This window comes from Gymnoscopelus microlampas (genome assembly GCF_963454915.1).
Source record: "Gymnoscopelus microlampas genome assembly, chromosome: 4".
In the NCBI taxonomy this organism is placed as follows: Eukaryota; Metazoa; Chordata; class Actinopteri; order Myctophiformes; family Myctophidae; genus Gymnoscopelus; species Gymnoscopelus microlampas.
The window spans coordinates 58,603,339-58,623,338 of NC_139941.1; the positions used below are offsets into that span (position 1 = coordinate 58,603,339).

Here is a 20,000-nt window from a genome sequence, read left to right on the forward strand (position 1 = left end):
GGAGGTGTAGTTCTAGACTCTATATAACAGGAGGTGTAGTTCAGACTCTATATAACAGGAGGTGTAGTTCAGACTCTATATAACAGGAGGTGTAGTTCAGACTCTATATAACAGGAGGTGTAGTTCTATACTCTATATAACAGGAGGTGTAGTTCAGACTCTATATAACAGGAGTTGTAGTTCTAGACTCTATATAACAGGAGTTGTAGTTCTAGACTCTATATAACAGGAGGTGTAGTTCAGACTCTATATAACAGGAGGTGTAGTTCAGACTCTATATAACAGGAGGTGTAGTTCTAGACTCTATATAACAGGAGGTGTAGTTGTAGACTCTATATAACAGGAGGTGTAGTTCAGACTCTATATAACAGGAGGTGTAGTTCAGACTCTACATAACAGGAGGTGTAGTTCTAGACTCTATATAACAGGAGGTGTAGTTCAGACTCTATATAACAGGAGGTGTAGTTCTAGACTCTATATAACAGGAGGTGTAGTTCTAGACTCTATATAACAGGAGGTGTAGTTCAGACTCTATATAACAGGAGTTGTAGTTCTAGACTCTATATAACAGGAGTTGTAGTTCTAGACTCTATATAACAGGAGGTGTAGTTCAGACTCTATATAACAGGAGGTGTAGTTCAGACTCTATATAACAGGAGGTGTAGTTCTAGACTCTATATAACAGGAGGTGTAGTTGTAGACTCTATATAACAGGAGGTGTAGTTCAGACTCTATATAACAGGAGGTGTAGTTCAGACTCTATATAACAGGAGGTGTAGTTCTAGACTCTATATAACAGGAGGTGTAGTTCTAGACTCTATATAACAGGAGGTGTAGTTCTAGACTCTATATAACAGGAGGTGTAGTTCAGACTCTATATAACAGGAGGTGTAGTTCAGACTCTATATAACAGGAGGTGTAGTTCAGACTCTATATAACAGGAGGTGTAGTTCAGACTCTATATAACAGGAGGTGTAGTTCAGACTCTATATAACAGGAGGTGTAGTTCAGACTCTATGTAACAGGAGGTGTAGTTCTAGACTCTATATAACAGGAGGTGTAGTTCAGACTCTATATAACAGGAGGTGTAGTTCAGACTCTATATAACAGGAGGTGTAGTTCAGACTCTATATAACAGGAGGTGTAGTTCAGACTCTATGTAACAGGAGGTGTAGTTCAGACTCTATGTAACAGGAGGTGTAGTTCAGACTCTATATAACAGGAGGTGTAGTTCCAGACTCTATATAACAGGAGGTGTAGTTCAGACTCTATATAACAGGAGGAGTAGTTCTAGACTCTATATAACAGGAGGTGTAGTTCAGACTCTATATAACAGGAGGAGTAGTTCTAGACTCTATATAACAGGAGGTGTAGTTCAGACTCTATATAACAGGAGGTGTAGTTCAGACTCTATATAACAGGAGGTGTAGTTCAGACTCTATATAACAGGAGGTGTAGTTCAGACTCTATATAACAGGAGGTGTAGTTCAGACTCTATATAACAGGAGGTGTAGTTCAGACTCTATATAACAGGAGGAGTAGTTCCAGACTCTATATAACAGGAGGTGTAGTTCAGACTCTATATAACAGGAGGAGTAGTTCTAGACTCTATATAACAGGAGGTGTAGTTCAGACTCTATATAACAGGAGGTGTAGTTCTAGACTCTATATAACAGGAGGTGTAGTTCAGACTCTATATAACAGGAGGAGTAGTTCTAGACTCTATATAACAGGAGGTGTAGTTCAGACTCTACATAACAGGAGGTGTAGTTCTAGACTCTATATAACAGGAGGTGTAGTTCAGACTCTATATAACAGGAGGTGTAGTTCTAGACTCTATATAACAGGAGGTGTAGTTCTAGACTCTATATAACAGGAGGTGTAGTTCAGACTCTATATAACAGGAGTTGTAGTTCTAGACTCTATATAACAGGAGTTGTAGTTCTAGACTCTATATAACAGGAGGTGTAGTTCAGACTCTATATAACAGGAGGTGTAGTTCAGACTCTATATAACAGGAGGTGTAGTTCTAGACTCTATATAACAGGAGGTGTAGTTGTAGACTCTATATAACAGGAGGTGTAGTTCAGACTCTATATAACAGGAGGTGTAGTTCAGACTCTATATAACAGGAGGTGTAGTTCTAGACTCTATATAACAGGAGGTGTAGTTCTAGACTCTATATAACAGGAGGTGTAGTTCTAGACTCTATATAACAGGAGGTGTAGTTCAGACTCTATATAACAGGAGGTGTAGTTCAGACTCTATATAACAGGAGGTGTAGTTCAGACTCTATATAACAGGAGGTGTAGTTCAGACTCTATATAACAGGAGGTGTAGTTCAGACTCTATATAACAGGAGGTGTAGTTCAGACTCTATGTAACAGGAGGTGTAGTTCTAGACTCTATATAACAGGAGGTGTAGTTCAGACTCTATATAACAGGAGGTGTAGTTCAGACTCTATATAACAGGAGGTGTAGTTCAGACTCTATATAACAGGAGGTGTAGTTCAGACTCTATGTAACAGGAGGTGTAGTTCAGACTCTATGTAACAGGAGGTGTAGTTCAGACTCTATATAACAGGAGGTGTAGTTCCAGACTCTATATAACAGGAGGTGTAGTTCAGACTCTATATAACAGGAGGAGTAGTTCTAGACTCTATATAACAGGAGGTGTAGTTCAGACTCTATATAACAGGAGGAGTAGTTCTAGACTCTATATAACAGGAGGTGTAGTTCAGACTCTATATAACAGGAGGTGTAGTTCAGACTCTATATAACAGGAGGTGTAGTTCAGACTCTATATAACAGGAGGTGTAGTTCAGACTCTATATAACAGGAGGTGTAGTTCAGACTCTATATAACAGGAGGTGTAGTTCAGACTCTATATAACAGGAGGAGTAGTTCCAGACTCTATATAACAGGAGGTGTAGTTCAGACTCTATATAACAGGAGGAGTAGTTCTAGACTCTATATAACAGGAGGTGTAGTTCAGACTCTATATAACAGGAGGTGTAGTTCTAGACTCTATATAACAGGAGGTGTAGTTCAGACTCTATATAACAGGAGGAGTAGTTCTAGACTCTATATAACAGGAGGTGTAGTTCAGACTCTATATAACAGGAGGTGTAGTTCAGACTCTATATAACAGGAGGTGTAGTTCAGACTCTATATAACAGGAGGTGTAGTTCTAGACTCTATATAACAGGAGGTGTAGTTCAGACTCTATATAACAGGAGGTGTAGTTCTAGACTCTATATAACAGGAGGTGTAGTTCAGACTCTATATAACAGGAGGTGTAGTTCTAGACTCTATATAACAGGAGGTGTAGTTCAGACTCTATATAACAGGAGGTGTAGTTCTAGACTCTATATAACAGGAGGTGTAGTTCAGACTCTATATAACAGGAGGTGTAGTTCAGACTCTATATAACAGGAGGTGTAGTTCTAGACTCTATATAACAGGAGGTGTAGTTCAGACTCTATATAACAGGAGGTGTAGTTCAGACTCTATATAACAGGAGGTGTAGTTCAGACTCTATATAACAGGAGGTGTAGTTCAGACTCTATATAACAGGAGGTGTAGTTCAGACTCTATATAACAGGAGGTGTAGTTCAGACTCTATATAACAGGAGGTGTAGTTCTAGACTCTATATAACAGGAGGTGTAGTTCAGACTCTATATAACAGGAGGTGTAGTTCTAGACTCTATATAACAGGAGGTGTAGTTCAGACTCTATATAACAGGAGGTGTAGTTCTAGACTCTATATAAACAGGAGGTGTAGTTCCAGACTATATATAAAAGGAGGTGTAGTTCAGACTCTATATAACAGGAGGTGTAGTTCAGACTCTATATAACAGGAGGTGTAGTTCTATAACTGTGTTCACTTCTCTTCTGGTCTTTGCTTTCCCGTCAGTCACGATGTATAAAGTCCTGATGTCGCCGCTGTTCAATCGGTCTTCCATCTTTGCAGTTGAAGCTTTCCTCGCCCTGTGTGTGTGTGTGTGTGTGTGTGTGTGTGTGTGTGTGTGTGTGTGTGTGTGTGTGTGTGTGTGTGTGTGTGTGTGTGTGTGTGTGTGTGTGTGCGCGCGCGTGTGTGTGTGTGCTCGCACGAGCATGTGTGCATGCGTGTGTGTGTGTTTATTCCTGTGTATGTTAGTGTTGTGTTTTTGTGTGAATCCATCTCTGTGTGCGTGTGCGTGTGCGTGTGCACGTGCGCGCGTGTGTGCGCGTGTGTGTGTGTGTGTGCATGTGTGTGTGTGTGTGTGTGCGCGTGTGTGCGCGTGTGTGTGTGTGTGTGCGTGTGTGTGTGTGTGTGTGCGCGTGTGCATACAGTACGTGTGTAAGTGCTCTATACAATGATTAATGAGTGTGTGAGTGTTGCCTGTGGGCTGAGATCAGGTGCAACCAGATTTAACTGAACAGAAACCCTCCATTCCTCCTGCTACACATTCAATTAACCCTCCCTGTGCTCCACTCTGTGTGTGTGTGTGTGTGTGTGTGTGTGTGTGTGTGTGTGTGTGTGTGTGTGTGTGTGTGTGTGTGTGTGTGTGTGTGTGTGTGTGTGTGTGTGTGTGTGTGTGTGTGTGTGTGTGTGTGTGGCACCATCATCCATCTCTCAGTCCAAACATCACTCTCATTAAATGGACTTTTATTTACTGGCGCTCTGCGTCCAGCCGCCATTTAGTCTCTGTCGGCTGTAGAAACCTCGTATGAATCCAAAAAAACACCTTTAAATTCTTATTATTTAAAAAAACATTTTAAAAAATGAAATTAGATGTCTGAAATGAAAATAGCAGATCTACAAGCTCACAAGGCCTCGCAATTGTTGTGTGATGAACTAAAACGTTAATTTACCAAAAAAACAACATTTTAAACTTGGAGATACAAGATTTCTGCCTGACAACAGCCATTTTAAAATCACACACTCACTCCCCTTTTCCTGACAATAAGCTTATTTTATGTAGATCTGGTGACATTCAGTTATACGTCCCCTCATAGAGATCATGTAGATTTGATTCAGTAATGTGTGACATATTTAAACAAACAAAATTCTTTCTGGGCAGAAACCTCTCATATCCATGATTTAACTTTTTGTGTTTTTTATTAAATGGTAAATAAAATAAATGAACGCCCTACTTCAGGGGTCTTCAACAGGGGGTCCGGGACCCCTAGGGGGTCCTCAGAGTTACTACAGGGGGTCCGCCAAATATTTGTGTGATAAGATTATTTTTTTTACCGTATAAGCGCTTGAACCCTAGCATCCCTTTTCTGAGGAGAACGTTGGCCAAAAATAGAAGATCTACAAGCTCTCAACGCCTCGCAGCGCGAGGCGTTGATTCTGCTACTTTTGCTACTTTTGCTACTCTGCTACTTTTGAGCATCAAAAGTAGCAGAATCGACTTGTTTGGAGCTTATAGATCTGCCACTTAGTGTTGATGCTTTTTGAATTTGAATCCTGAAAAGTAACAGTTTTGTTCATATGAGGTTTACACCTGACAGAGAACACATTTATATATACACAAAACTGTTTCTGTCAGGTCAGAAACCTTGTATTTCCATTTAAAAATAAATAAATAATAAATGTGAAAGTGGTTCATTCTGTCGGTTGCTTTCATAGATATGGAAACAATGAAAAGTATTAACAAGAGCTGGTGACTAAATAACTAATAATAATGATAATAAATAATAACAACATTGGATCCATTGCAACACAATTGCTGTTTAAAAAAAATAAATCTTGATAAGTGAACAGTTTTGGACATAAAAGGTTTCAGTAACGATACGTAAAGCTACAGACATCTAAAAAAAACAATGTCCTCTTCTGCATGAGATGGTGGAGAGAGTGCTGCGCATTGCGGCATGCATGACGTGTGTGTGTGTGTGTGTGTGTGTGTGTGTGTGTGTGTGTGTGTGTGTGTGTGTGTGTGTGCGTGTGCGTGTGTGTGGGGAGGAAATAATTGGCGTAATGACTTAATTGAGGAGTATTTTTATATTGTGGTATTGATACTTTTACTTGAGTACATAATGTGAGTACTTCTTCAGACCCTCCACTCCACTGACCTTCTGTTCACACAAATAATTCTTTATGTTCTGGATCAGTTGGAACGGAGGGGGAACCATCTATCACAGAGTTGGTGTGCTGCTGACATTAAAGGCTGCTGCACACACAAGAAGCGTTGCGTTTGGAGCGTTTGGAGCTTGTTGTTGATTTACTTTGATGATGCTACTTTTGCTATTTTTGAATTTGAATCCTAGCAGTTTTGGAGCCTGTGAGGTTTTCCACCCGGCTGAGACCATATATATATATTTATGGAAGCTCATGACTTTCACTCCACAAAAAAGCATTTTTTTACACTTTGGCTATTCAAAAATAGCAGATATACAAGCTCATAGCGCGGCACCGAGTGCCACGCTATGAGCTTGTAGATCTGCTATTTTTGCAAATATCTAACTATATAAATGGCGAGCAACTTCCGTGCCCTCGGTGGCGACACCCCACAGCTCTGTTATCGAGTAAACACAACACCGTCAGACCACATGTCGCCAACACTGTCGCCACGGCGGGCGGCCTGAATTTACGTTTCGCGTAGGGCACCTGGCATGCCTCACTACACCGTTCCCACCTCGCAACATAATTAATTCTACTCACCAAATGTCGGACACAACGGAAGTGGAAGCAGCTTCCTACCGCTTACCGTGCGTACCACCGAGGCCAACACAACACGACGGCCGCCATTGAAAATCCCCAAAACAACAAGAGCACGTTGCTCTGCTCTGCTCCACACACCAGGCTAGGTTCATGACACCAAAGGATTAGCCAGTGATGTCATCATTACTGGTCAACACACCAGGCTAGGTTCATGACAGCAAAGGATTCGACAGTGATGTCATCATTATGCAACCCGGAAGTACACATCGCCGGCATTGGGATGCCAGGTTGGGATGCCACGCCAGAAACAAGCAAGAACCTGCATGATTTTTTTTTTTTTTTTTTTTTTTTTTTTTTTTTTTTACCGTTTGGAGATTTTCATCCGACGACTTTGGCGCGGACCACCAGGGGGTCCGCGGACCCCCTGAAACATAACAAATATTATTTCTTCCCAATTTTTTTCTCAATTTTTTTTCTTTTACATTACAACTTTTTTTTTTTTTTTTTTTTTTTTCAAAATGTTCATCCCATATATACACGCGCCCACGCTGGGCCCCGTGCGCGGCTAGGGGTTTCGGGCGGCCGTAGGCCGCCCGGACCTCTAGTTTGAATATATATTCTTTTAAAGTCAACATTTTTAACTCAAATCTTTGCTTCTGGGGGGTCCCTGGAACAAAATATTTTGAGATGAGGGTCGGTGGCCAAATACATATAATTTTGGGGGTCCTTGACATGAAAAAGTTTGAGAACCACTGATATAGAAACATACGTTTTTTTCAGAATACTGTTGGGATTTAGAAGACATTTGTAGAATCGGCTTCAGGTCTTAATGGGTTAACATAAATACATCATAATGCATTATATAGATCGTGAGGCCTTGTCTGTTTGGAGGTTGTCCAAAAATATCAAAACGAAACGTTTCAAAAATAGAGTTCTTACAAGCTCACAACAAGGCGTTGTGAGCTTGTAGATCTGCTGGGTTCGCTGTTCGTACAGTAAGTCTATAAAGGGCTTATTAAGTGGTTTAACACGTCTGGGGAAAACAGTGTGTTTGTGTCAGCTTCTGTCAGAAGGGAGGCTCCAAGGGACAAACGGTTTGCTAACCCACTGAAAACCCATTTCTATTTCCAGGCAGACATGGTGCAGCCTGGCATGGCCAGACTAACGTCACTGTGTAGACCAGGGGTCTTCAACAGGGGGTCCAAGACCCCTAGGGGGTCCTCAGAGTTACTATAGGGGGCCACCGAATCTTTGTGATTTTTACATTAACCACTTCAACCAAGCATCCCTATTCTGAGGAGAACTTTAGCCAAAAATAGCAGATCTACAAGCACTGTAGATGTAGCTTGTAGATCTGCTATTTTCGGCAACAAGGTTTGGTGTAGGGGGGGAAAAAGAGCAGACCAAGTACAGAGCGGGTCAAGTTTACTTAGTATGAAAACACACATTAACATGAATCCAACCCTGATGACAGTGCTGTCAAACAAGTCTATGAAGCTATTCTATACAATATAGAGGGGGTCCCTGCTTTATCTCTCTCTCAGCCAAGGGGTCCTTGGCCTGAAAACGTTGAAGACCCCTGGTGTAGACACAGAATCTCTGTGTGGAACCTGCATTTCCAAGGGGCGGATACAAAAAAAATGGCTCTGGTGATAAACCCGCCCCATATTTGCATACTGGGCCCTGATTGGTGCCCCAAAACATCGGGAGCAGCGAAATCCAATCATATAGCCGAGCAGGGCCAGACAAAATCGAGTTTTTTTTTGTTGCACTGTCAGATTGGTCTGGTTTCCAGGCTATAACCATGGTGGTGTAATGCATTGGTTCTCAAAGTGGGGTCTTATAGCTTGTAGATCAGCTACTTTTAAGTGCACGACACTAGAGCAGATTATTATTATTATTTTAATTCCGCAGCCAAATTCATATCAATTTGGGGGTCCTTGACATGAAAAGGTTTGAGAGCCACTGCTACTAGTGGTGTATGTGTCTCTTCAGTGTGTTTATTATGTGTGTGTGTGTGTGTGTGTGTGTGTGTGTTTGTGTAGGGTGGAGTTTCAGCATGGGCTCAGCCTACCAGTTCCACAGCTGGAGGGTGTTCGTGGTGGTCTGCGCTCTGCCCTGTGTGTGTGCTGTGGTCGCTCTGACCTTCATGCCCGAGAGCCCACGCTTCTACCTGGAGGTAACCTGTCTATTTGTGTATTTGTTTTGGAACACAGTTCTTATGACACAATCTAACGTTTCTCTATAAGATTTATAAGATTTCTCTAAAAGAAACACGGTGAAGCAGCATTCTGCTTCTACGGGCCGACGGTGTGGAATAAACTCCCATTACACCTGAGACAGGCAGCCTCTGTGGATAGCATTAAAGCACAGCTCAACACCTATTTCTTCACTCTTGCTTTTAGTTGATTTTGAAATCTTTGTGTTGTTATTATGTGTTATTATGTCCTCACTGTTTTACCTGATTCACTGCCTTTTTTGCTATATATATATATATTTTTAATGTTCATTTATGCTTTTGCTTTTCTTTTTTTCTTTATTGTTAAATCATTTGTACCTTTTCTGTAAAGCACTTTGAGATGCATTTCATGTCAAGAAAGGTGCTATACAAATAAAGTTTAGTGGACACTACAGCACACTCAGTAGTAGTGCTGTCTAATAGTATCCATATACCAAAAAGATCAGATCTGATATTTTTTCCGACACGGCATTGCTTTATGACAGACTATTCATTTTGACATAACCGGTTGAGTCACCAGCAGCACCCCCACGCACCCCTACCACCCCCCCCCCCCCCCCCCCCCGAGGTTGACTGAACGTTTGCCACCCACGCAACACACACACACATACACACACACACACACACACACACACACACACACACACACACACACACACACACACACACACACACACACACACACACACACACACACACACACAGAGCTCGTGTCACATCCAGTCTACATCTGCTGCGCAGTCCAGCCGCAGTGCAGGCTGTCAGGGCGCTCATCTACATCTACATCTACGTGTGTGTGTGTGTGTGTGTGTGTGTGTGTGTGTGTGTGTGTGTGTGTGTGTGTGTGTGTGTGTGTGTGTGTGTGTGTGTGTGTGCGTGCGTGTGCGTGTGTGTGCGCGTGCGTGCACCCCGCCCCACTGCTCCCAATTCCCTCACACTTCATAGCTACTGTACGCTGCCATTTCACAGTGTTTGACATCACAGTGTGTGACATCACAGTGTGTGACATCACAGTGAGTGACATCACAGTGAGTGACATCACAGTGAGTGACATCATGGGCATTTGATGATGGACATTTTCGTGAATTAAGTTTTCATCACTTTTTACTTTTATTTCACAAAAACACAAAATATGAGCAGAAACACATAGACCGGTTCTGGGCTCTTCCTAGGCTGGCAGAGGGAGTGTAGCGCCCAGGATTACAATATGTTGCTAAAAATGCTTTCTAAATCCTAACAGTATGTTCCTATATCAGTGGTGACCGGTTCTGGGCTCTTCCTAGGCTGGCAGAGGGAGTGTAGCGCCCAGGATTACCTATAGACAATTGGCCCTGGGTGAAAAAAAAATGTGGTTGCAAAATCGTGGGATACAATTTTAGTTTAGAGTAAAAAAAAAAGAGACGTACTGCCTTCAGAAACACATTGTAATGTTCTCTCACTGTGTTTTAATGTGTTCACTGTTTGTTTGGGTAGACATGATGCTTACCAAAACAAACAGAGTAAACAGCAGCTGCTATAATGGAGGGAAATGAGGGATAAATATGTTGTTTTTCTATGTATGGTAAACACAGGTAAACATACAAGTTACATGTTATGCCTTTAAACCAGATATACAGTGTCCTACTGTCAATGTAATGTGTGTAGAGTGTGTAGTAGAGTGTGTGTAGTAGAGTGTGTGTGTAGTAGCAGAGTGCAGTGAGTAACGGGCTATTAGCTTGTTAGCATAATTACCCTTTGAAGAAATATGACTCATCCTGACTCCTGTCATCTTAGACTATCTATGAAAAATGAAAGGAATGTCATGTGTGCGTGCGTGCGTGCGTGTGTGTGGGTGTGTGTGTGCGTGTGTGTGTGGGTGTGTGTGGGTGTGTGTGTGCGTGTGTGTGTGTGTGTGTGTGTGTGTGTGTGTGCGTGCGTGCACGTTCGTGTGTGTGTCTGTGTGTGTCTGTGTGTGTCACTCAATGTACTGTATGCGTGCATTAACTGCATAGTATATAAAATCATGGCCACCTCTAGCCATTCCTTGTCCCATTAATTCCACTTGACCTCTCTCTCTCTCTCTCTCTCTCTCTCTCTCTCTGTGCTGTCAGGTGGGGAAACATGATGAAGCCTGGATGATCCTGAAGCAAATTCATGACACCAACATGCGAGCGCGTGGGCAGCCCGAGAAAGTCTTCACCGTCAGTATTCTTTTTATGTTCCTCTCTCTCTCTCTCTCTCTCTCTTCTCTCTTCTCTCTCTCTCTCTCTCTCTCTCTCTCTCTCTCTCTCTCTCTCTCTCTCTCTCTCTCTCTCTCTCTCTCTCTCTCTCTCTCTCTCTCTCTCTCTCTCTCTCTCTCTCTCTCTCTCTCTCTCCAGTGCATGTCCCTTAACCCAATCAATCCTGTGTCTGTGTCATCCGGTGTCACGCTATGAGCTTGTAGATCTGCTATTTTTGAAAAACCTTGAAAGTTTGTGCAAATCTTTGAATATATATGTTTAGTTTTTCTAACATTTGTAACAAAAATCTTTGCTTCTGGGGGGTCCCTGGAACAAAACATTTTTAGATAGGGGTCCACTGGCCAAATACATATCTAAAAATGTTTTCTAAATCCTAACAGTGTGTTGCTATATCAGTGGTGCTCCAACTTTGTCATGTCAAGGACCCCCAACATTATATGTATTTGGCTGCGGACCCCCATCTCAAAATGTTGTTCCAGGGACCCCCATCTCAAAATATGTTGTTCCAGGCACCCCCATCTCAAAATACGTTGTTCCAGGGACCCCCAGAAGCACAGATCGGAGTTAAAAATGTTCGCTTTACAACATATGTATAATATTCAAAGACTTGCACAAAATTTCCACGATAAAAAAAAAAAATAGCAGATATACAAGCTCTGCTATACAAGCTCATAGCGCAGCACTGGGTGCAGCACTACGAGCTTGTAGATCTGTTATTTTTGAATAGCCCATGAAGAAGTCTTAAAATGCCACAGATGCGTTCCCGGTCTTAAAGGGCTAAAGAGGCTTTAATACCCTGGGTTAGCGCCGCTTGTGAAGCGGATGTTCTTTAGATCTGTCTTCAGGATCCCACCGGGGGAGTGAAGGGAGCGAAGGGAGGCTCAGGTTCTGGCGTGTCATTCAGACTTTAGGCTGTTTTCCTGACACTGAGGGGGAAATAAAAGCCTCTTAGTTCAGCCTACGTATCAAGACCTCTTATCTACACCTTTTACCTTTTTATCTACAAGCCTTGTAGATCTGCTATTCAAAAATAGCAGATCTACAAGCTCATAGCGCGGCACAGAGTGCCGTGCTATGAGCTTGTATATCTGCTATTTGTTTTTTTAATCGTGAAAAATGTGTTCAAATCTTTGGATTATAATGTATTTTTAAAGCAAACATTTGTAACTCAAATCTTTGCTTCTGGGGCGATTCTACAAATGTCTTATAAATCCTGACAATTTTTTGAAAAAGCATATTTGCTGTAACATCAGTGGTTCTCAAAAATGATATGTATTTGGCCGTGGACCCCCATCTCAAAATGTTTTGTTCTAGGGACCCCCCTTGGACATATGAGGTTTCCTCCCGACAGAGACAGTCGAACAGATCACACACAGCAGCGGTTCTCACACTTTGTCATGTCAAGGACCCTTAATGAAATTAAGATTAACTAGACCATACCCGGTCGACGCATCCGTGGGGGGATATGCGCACATGATCTGGCAACCCGGGAGGAAGTTCGTCCCATAGCTGGGCAGCCCCGTAACCATGGCGACATTCTTTGACACAAAAGCGCTAATAAGAAGCTGAGTCAATGGCTGTGTGCAATGGTCAATGGCTGTGTGCAAAATCAGAGCAATTGGTCCAGCCACTGAGGAGAACCGGGTAGCTTCACCTACTCACTCACTCACTCACTCACCACTACAGACGGACAGAGGTTACTAGAATTATAGTAGGATGAAAACATAGTCGCACCACCAGAAGTGAAAGGCTGAAGGCAGACCAAAACCCTGGTTTCCTTGCGCACGTGGGTGCTTCGTTGAGCTCCTCCCAGAGCCAAGTGAATAAGTAAGAAACAGCAGAGGGCGCTGTTTTTCCTTTTCATTTGGCGATGGGTTCCCAGATTGGGTTCCTAACTACCATTGAGCATGGGGTCCATAGTAGCATCGGGTCTAGAGACCCGGTCCTTTTATCCTGGGTTCCGCTTCGGCCCCAGGGCCAGGTCCAATCATCCTCCGGCCTGTTTGGGACCGGGCCACATGTTTAGACCCACGTACCGTTAGTACTGTTTGGTCAGTGTATTCTGACTGGGTTCATATCATAGATCCCTTCACTTGCCCCTCACCCACCTTATATATACTGTGCATCCCCACTAAACTATGATGAAGACTCCGTTTCCCATGGTGCATTTCTCAGGTGAACAGGATCAAGACGCCCAAACAGCTGGATGAGCTGGTGGAGATGGAGTCAGAGTCTAAAAACCCAGTGAGCAAGGTTCTGTTCAGAATGAAGTCTGAGATACACGGGGTAAGAGTCTGTCTGTCTGTCTGTCTGTCTGTCTGTCTGTCTGTCTGTCTGTCTGTCTGTCTGTGTGTGTGTGTGTGTGTGTGTGTGTGTGTGTGTGTGTGTGTGTGTGTGTGTGTGTGTGTGTGTGTGTGTGTGTGTGTGTGTGTGTGTGTGTGTGTGTGTGTGTGTGTGTGTGTGTGTGTGTGTGTGTGTTAGTGTATCTGTCCATAAGTGAATCTCTGCCTGTGTCACTAAAACTGCTGGTTTTATCTCCTACCAGGACCTCTAGTACTGATGGTTTTATGTCCTACCAGGACCTTTAGTACTGATGGTTTTATGTCCTACCAGGACCTTTAGTACTGATGGTTTTATCTCCTACCAGGACCTCTAGTACTGCTGGTTTTATGTCCTACCAGGACCTCTAGTACTGCTGGTTTTATCTCCTACCAGGACCTCTAGTACTGCTGGTTTTATCTCCTACCAGAACCTCTAGTACTGCTGGTTTTATCTCCTACCAGGACCTCTAGTACTGCTGGTTTTATCTCCTACCAGGACCTCTAGTACTGCTGGTTTTATCTCCTACCAGGACCTGGTAGTAACTTGTGTTTTCTCTTTTTTTCTGCAGATCTACATCAATCTAATGAAGTGTTTCAACTATCCCATGCGGGACACCATGCTCCGTCTGGCTATAGTGTGGTTCACATTGTCTTTTGGGTGAGTCTTTGATGTCATTCACACCACAGTTTTTTTCTTTCTTTTTTATTCTTCATGGGTATTTCCTTTTTAAAAGTAATTAGGATAATCACCAGGTTGGGTGAGAGAGGTTTATAGTCATGCTACAGAGACATTATGAATGTGCAACTGGGTCTCTGAATAAATGGGTTTATTGCCAATGAATATATGAATGAATATCTGTCTATTCCCAATGAATATGGATATTAGGGCTGTCCTGGACTAAAGCAATTCTTAGAAGAATTCCAAAAGTCATTGGAATTTCTTGACTAATCCAGAGGTCTTCAACAGGGGGTCCGTGACCACTAGGGGGTCCGCAGAGGTACTGCAGGGGAATGCACGATGATTGTATTATGTCTGAATATACACATCCCTGTGTCTAATTCCATAGACAGTCCCATCCCCATGAATAAGAAATAAAAACCGGTGCGCTTCCTCTGGATGCCTTCTTAGTTGAGGCAGTGGGTGCTCAGCTATGAATACAACTCAAATCAAAAACCATCAAAGTGGAAAGAGCGGTACTCCAAAATAAATACTGCAAGACACTGGCTCAGATGTAGGTTCTCATTTTATTGAGAGAACGCTAACGCGTTTTGGCCACAGCCTTCCTCACAGCACATTAAAAAGTCTTTTTAACTTTTTAATCTGCTCTGAGGAAGGCTGCAGCGGGTGTCCAAACAATAAATAAAATCTAAATAACTAAATTGGCTCTAACAGTACTTAAAGTACAACGTACTCATTATGGAGAATGTCCCATTTCACAACATTTCTAATTTATATATATATAATATTATATATAATATATAATGTATACAAAATATTTGAAATTAGCAGATCTACAAGCTCACAATACATCTCATCGCGACGCATTGTGAGCTTGTAGATCTTCTATTTTCAAATAGCCAAAATGTATATAGGGCTGAAGTGGTTAATGTATGTTTTATAATAATAATCAAAATCTACAAAGTAACTAGTTACTAAAGTTTTCAAATAATTCTAGTGGAATAAAAGTACTATATTTTCCTCTGAGATGTAGTGGAGTAGAAGTAAAAGTATTGGAAATCTTACATACTCCAGTAAAGCAGAAGTTCCTCAAATTTGTACTTAAGGACAGTAGTAGTAAATGTACTTAGTTACTTTCCACCACTGCTGAAAACTGAAAAGCTGAAAAGCGTTGGGGAAAACCCTTGACTCCTACAACGTGCGGTCAGTTCATTCATCTCTTGACACATCGCCGACAGACCTCTATCCTCTGGGGAGCAGAGCGTCAGGCCAGGCTAATTTCATTTGTGGAGGAAACCTGGCAGAGCCCGCAGGCCGGCGGCCATATTGCCTTTCTGTCACATTGTGTGTTCATGGACAATGTGTCTCATGGCCTCTAGATCCATCAGGATCTACTGGATCAATACGGATCTGTTGGTGTCTGGCTGGCTGAGGGGGAAATGGGAATTAAATGCAGCCAGACATACAAAGAAATAAAAAACTGAAAGAAAAATCACAAACCGTTTTCTGTCTGTCTGTCTGTCTGTCTGTCTGTCTGTCTGTCTGTCTGTCTGTCTGTCTGTCTGTCTGTCTGTCATGCTACAGGTACTATGGTCTGTCCGTGTGGTTCCCTGACGTCATCAAACATCTGCAGGCAGATGAATATGCGTCCAAAGTGCAAACTCACACCAACGAACGCATCGAAGACTTCACCTTCAACTTCACCCTGGAGAACCAGATCCACACCAACGGAACCTTCATCAACGACAAGTACGGTACAGTACTGTACTGTACAGTACAGTGGAGTGCAATACAGTGCAGTGCAGTGCAGTAACTGTGAGAGTTGTTTTGGAGTTTCGCCTTGGTCTCTGACCACAGCAGAGCCTATATTGGATAATTGGCTCCGGTACGCGACAAAAAGAAAAAGAAAATAGAGAGTAATTGATAGGAAAAAAACTCAATAATCCCCCTACACCAAACTCAAAATCTACAAGCTGACAACGCGTTGTTAGCTTTTAGAGCTGCTATTTTTTATTTGTTTTAACTCATTCAGTGCCTGACTTATTTCTGGCAGTTTGGCTCTGAGTGCCAGAGCCAAAAATACATTGTAAAAGAAAAGTGCTTAGGAAGCGAGATACAGCCTTTTTCAGTAAGATGTTAAAGAAGAAGTGAATGGAGCAGCGTCATTTTTTTCATGACGTCGGCGACGTCATTGGCACCCTGGGCTTATAAAAACGTGACGTCGGCGACGTCAATGGCACTGAATGAGTTAACACAAATCTCTTCAGGGGGGTCCCTGGCACAAATGCTTTTCAGATGGGGGTCTGCGGCCAAATGTATATCAATTTGGGGCTCATTGGCACAAAAACGTTTGAGAACTACTGCTGTACAGCTCTGGACTATAATACTAATACACAGATGGGTTTGGAGAGAGGAACACACCAGTGTGTCTGACTGAACGGTGAATGTGTGTGTGTTCCAGATTCCTCAACATGAAGCTGAGATCGGTGAAGTTCGTGGACTCCACCTTCGTGAACTGTTACTTTGACGACGTCACGTCGGTCGGATCGTACTTCCGTAACTGCACCATTATCGGATCGGTCTTCTTCAACACCGGTGAGACCGCCAGCCATGACAGTTAGCTTAGCTTTGTTTACTCACTGACTCTTACAGGCTTTAGCAGCGTCTTTGAGCGTGCGGATCTGCTGCTGTTGATGCTTTTGTGTGACGCTGTAGTATGATCAAGTGGGGCTTTAACCCATTCAAACCGCACCTGTGTAACCACTTATTTTACACTTTGGCTATTCAAAAATATCAGATCTACAAGCTGGAATTTTCAAGAATAATCGTGAAAATGTGTGCAAATCTTTGAATATATATATATATATATTTTTTTTTTTAAGCGAACATTTTCAACTCAACTCTTTGCTTCTGGGTGGTCCCTGGAACCACATATTTTGAGATGGGGGTCCGCGGCCAAATACATTTAATTTTGGGGGCCCTTGACATGAAAAGTTTTGAGAACCACTGATTATAGCTTGTATATCTGCTATTTTTTAATGGCCAAAGACATCCTAAAATGACACTGATGAGTTCCCATAATTTATGAAAAAACACAAAAAGTTGAAATATGGAGATAAGAGGTTTCTGCCCGACAACAACAATATACTTATATACAGAGCTTGATGCTCCATCATAGCTGTGAGTGACAGGCTGTCACTATGAGATCAGAGGCCGTCAGCACTGCCTGTCGACTACAAAGGATGACTGGCTGGTGACATCATAGATGACATCATAGGTGACATCATATGACAGGCTGGTGACATCATAGATGACATCATAGATGACAGGCCGGTGACATGGACCATCGTCCTGCTCAGTCACATCTGGCGATAATCGTTATTTAAATAACCATATCGTGGAGATTAATAATGAATTCATGGTGAAATCGACCCTCATACACTGGACATGAGTTGGCTCTGTACTTGGACCGATTTTTTTCCCTTCTACGACAAATCTCTCCGCCAAAAATGTTAAGAGTTTTAAGTGTATTTTGATTATTACGATTATTTTGGGCACAATAATCCTGACATGAAATGATCATCATCGTTCCATCCATGGTCAGTCATCCCACCATCATGGAGACACTGGCGGCCATGTTGGAGCTCTTAGCTGGATGGAGTATTGTTATCCTGTAATCATAACTACAGCCTCTGTGCTTCACAGCTGAGAAAGAGAGTGATTTGTGCTTCTCTTTTGGTTCATTCAAGCTGTGTTCTCAATCAAGAGACCCGTCACTTTAATTAACCCAGTAAGACCTGAGGACGCATCTGTGTGTCATTTTTTGATTTGAGCTAAAAAAAGCATTATTTTACACTTTGGGCTATTTAAAAATAACAGATATACAAGCTCATAGCGCGGCACCGAGTGCCGCGCTATGAGCTTGTAGATCTGCTATTTTTGAAAAATCGTGAAAATGTGCAAATCTTTGAATATATATATATATTTTTTAAGCGAACATTTTTAACTCAAATCTTTGCTTCTGGGGGTCCCTGGAAAAAAATGTTTTGAGATGGGGGTCCGCAGTCAAATATATAATTTTGGGGGTCCTTGACATGAAAAAGCTTGAAAACCACACCATTATAGCAAAACATACGTTTTTTCTTAGGATTTAGAAGACATTTGTAGAAGCAAAGATTTGTGTAAAACATGTTTGCTTTAAAAATTGCTTTAAAATTTTTGTCAAAAAAAAAACATGATTTTTCAAAAAAAATAGCAGATCTACCGCGCTACGAGCTTGTAGATCTGCTATTTTTTAATAGCTCAAAGAAATCTTAAAATGACACACTCTTAGTTCTTAAAGGGTTAACACCATCCATTCCATCAGAGATCTTACTGTTCAGCTCCATGTCTTAAGTTAGTCCACTCTGGCTCTCAGGACAAGAAGTATGAATATTTGCATTGTGTGAACTTCCATGAAGCTACAGTATATATACGGCACAACGACAGCCACTGCATCAACAGAGGTTAGCACGTTGCTTATGCAATGGCCTGGCATCTACAGTGTCAGCTAGACCGGACAGACAAACGTGGGCACAAATCCTTGATTATGCAGTTTAAAATCCTTGATTTTGCGATAAAATATGCAGGGGTTTTATGTGATGCGGTGAAATTGCGGGAAGTTGCGAAATATGCGGAAACATGCAAAATATTTGGAACTTGTGAAAAGTTGCAAAATATGCGAAATATGTGGCTCATATTTAGCATATTATACGATGTGATGCGCATATTTTTAAAAAAAGTGACCCCCACATAATTATGTGCATAATTGCATAATCGTATAATAGTGTTTTTCTGGAGGGTCTAATCAGGCCTACGGTGGTGGGATGGGGGTCCCGGTGTGCATGCAGACTCCACTAGGAGGGTTGCTGTGTTGAGTGGGAAGGATCCTGCTCCCTGGGTCAGATTGTATCAGTGAACATGTCTGGCTCTAAGTCAGATAAATCATTTATTACACTGATCTTGTATTGTTGGCTCTCTGTGATGATACAGATGATTCTGACACACTCTGATATGAGAAAGCCCCCTGAAGCAGAGCCTAAAGACACACAGTTATTATTATATATATTATATATACTTTTAAAGCGAACATTTGTAACTCAAATCTTTGCTTCTGGGGGGATTCTACAAATGTCTTCTAAATCCTAACAGGTTTTTTTTTAAACGTACGTTGCTATAATCAGTGGTTCTCACTTTTTTTCATGTCAAGGACCCCCCAAAATGATATGTATTTGGCCACGGACTCCCATCTCAAAATATGTTGTTCCAAGGACCCCCCAGAAGCAAAGATTTGAGTTTAAAATGTTCGCTTAAAAAATACATATATATTCAAAGATTTGCACACATTTTCAAGATTTTTCAAAAATAACACACCGAGTGCCGCACTATGAGCTTGTAGATCTGCTATTTTTGAATAGCCTAATAAATCTTAAAACGACACACACGCTGCGTTCCCGGTCTAAATGGGTTCAAAGAGATGCTTAGATTGAACCATCAGCATTGAGAACGTACTGTATGTGTTTGGAGGAGGGCGAGGGAGCCTGAACTACCGCCATGCTTCATCTTTGTTTGGATCTTTGCCGTCTTTGTGTCCTGACATTATGAACACATTATTGAAGGAGAATAAACATAAACCTACTCTAGAAAATGTTTTGTCACACAGTGGTCGTATCCCTCGGTAACCATCCTCGGAAAACACTAAATAAATAAAAAGCAGTAAATAAATGTTGTCCATGTTGTGTGCAGACATCGACGACTCCAAGCTGCTGGACGGCACAGAGCTGATTAACTCTACATGGACTCACAATAAGACAGGATGTCAGATGACCTTCGATGACGACTACAGTGCCT

At 42.0% G+C, this 20,000-nt stretch overlaps 1 protein-coding gene across 1 annotated transcript in view; it reads left to right on the forward strand.

Annotated features, from left to right (window-relative positions):
- The window catches only part of sv2ca (synaptic vesicle glycoprotein 2Ca), a gene marked incomplete at its 3' end in the record, with an annotated part of 77,746 nt that overhangs the window by 52,803 nt on the left and 4,943 nt on the right, over window positions 1-20,000 (forward strand). Inside the window, exons 5-11 of the mRNA XM_084054160.1 lie at window positions 8,699-8,832; window positions 10,983-11,072; window positions 13,287-13,397; window positions 14,002-14,090; window positions 15,696-15,860; window positions 16,573-16,706; window positions 19,896-20,000. The exon at window positions 19,896-20,000 is cut by the window's right edge and continues 102 nt beyond it. Coding sequence (XP_083910286.1) covers window positions 8,699-8,832; window positions 10,983-11,072; window positions 13,287-13,397; window positions 14,002-14,090; window positions 15,696-15,860; window positions 16,573-16,706; window positions 19,896-20,000 — 828 coding nt within the window. The remainder of the gene's footprint in view (window positions 1-8,698; window positions 8,833-10,982; window positions 11,073-13,286; window positions 13,398-14,001; window positions 14,091-15,695; window positions 15,861-16,572; window positions 16,707-19,895) is intronic.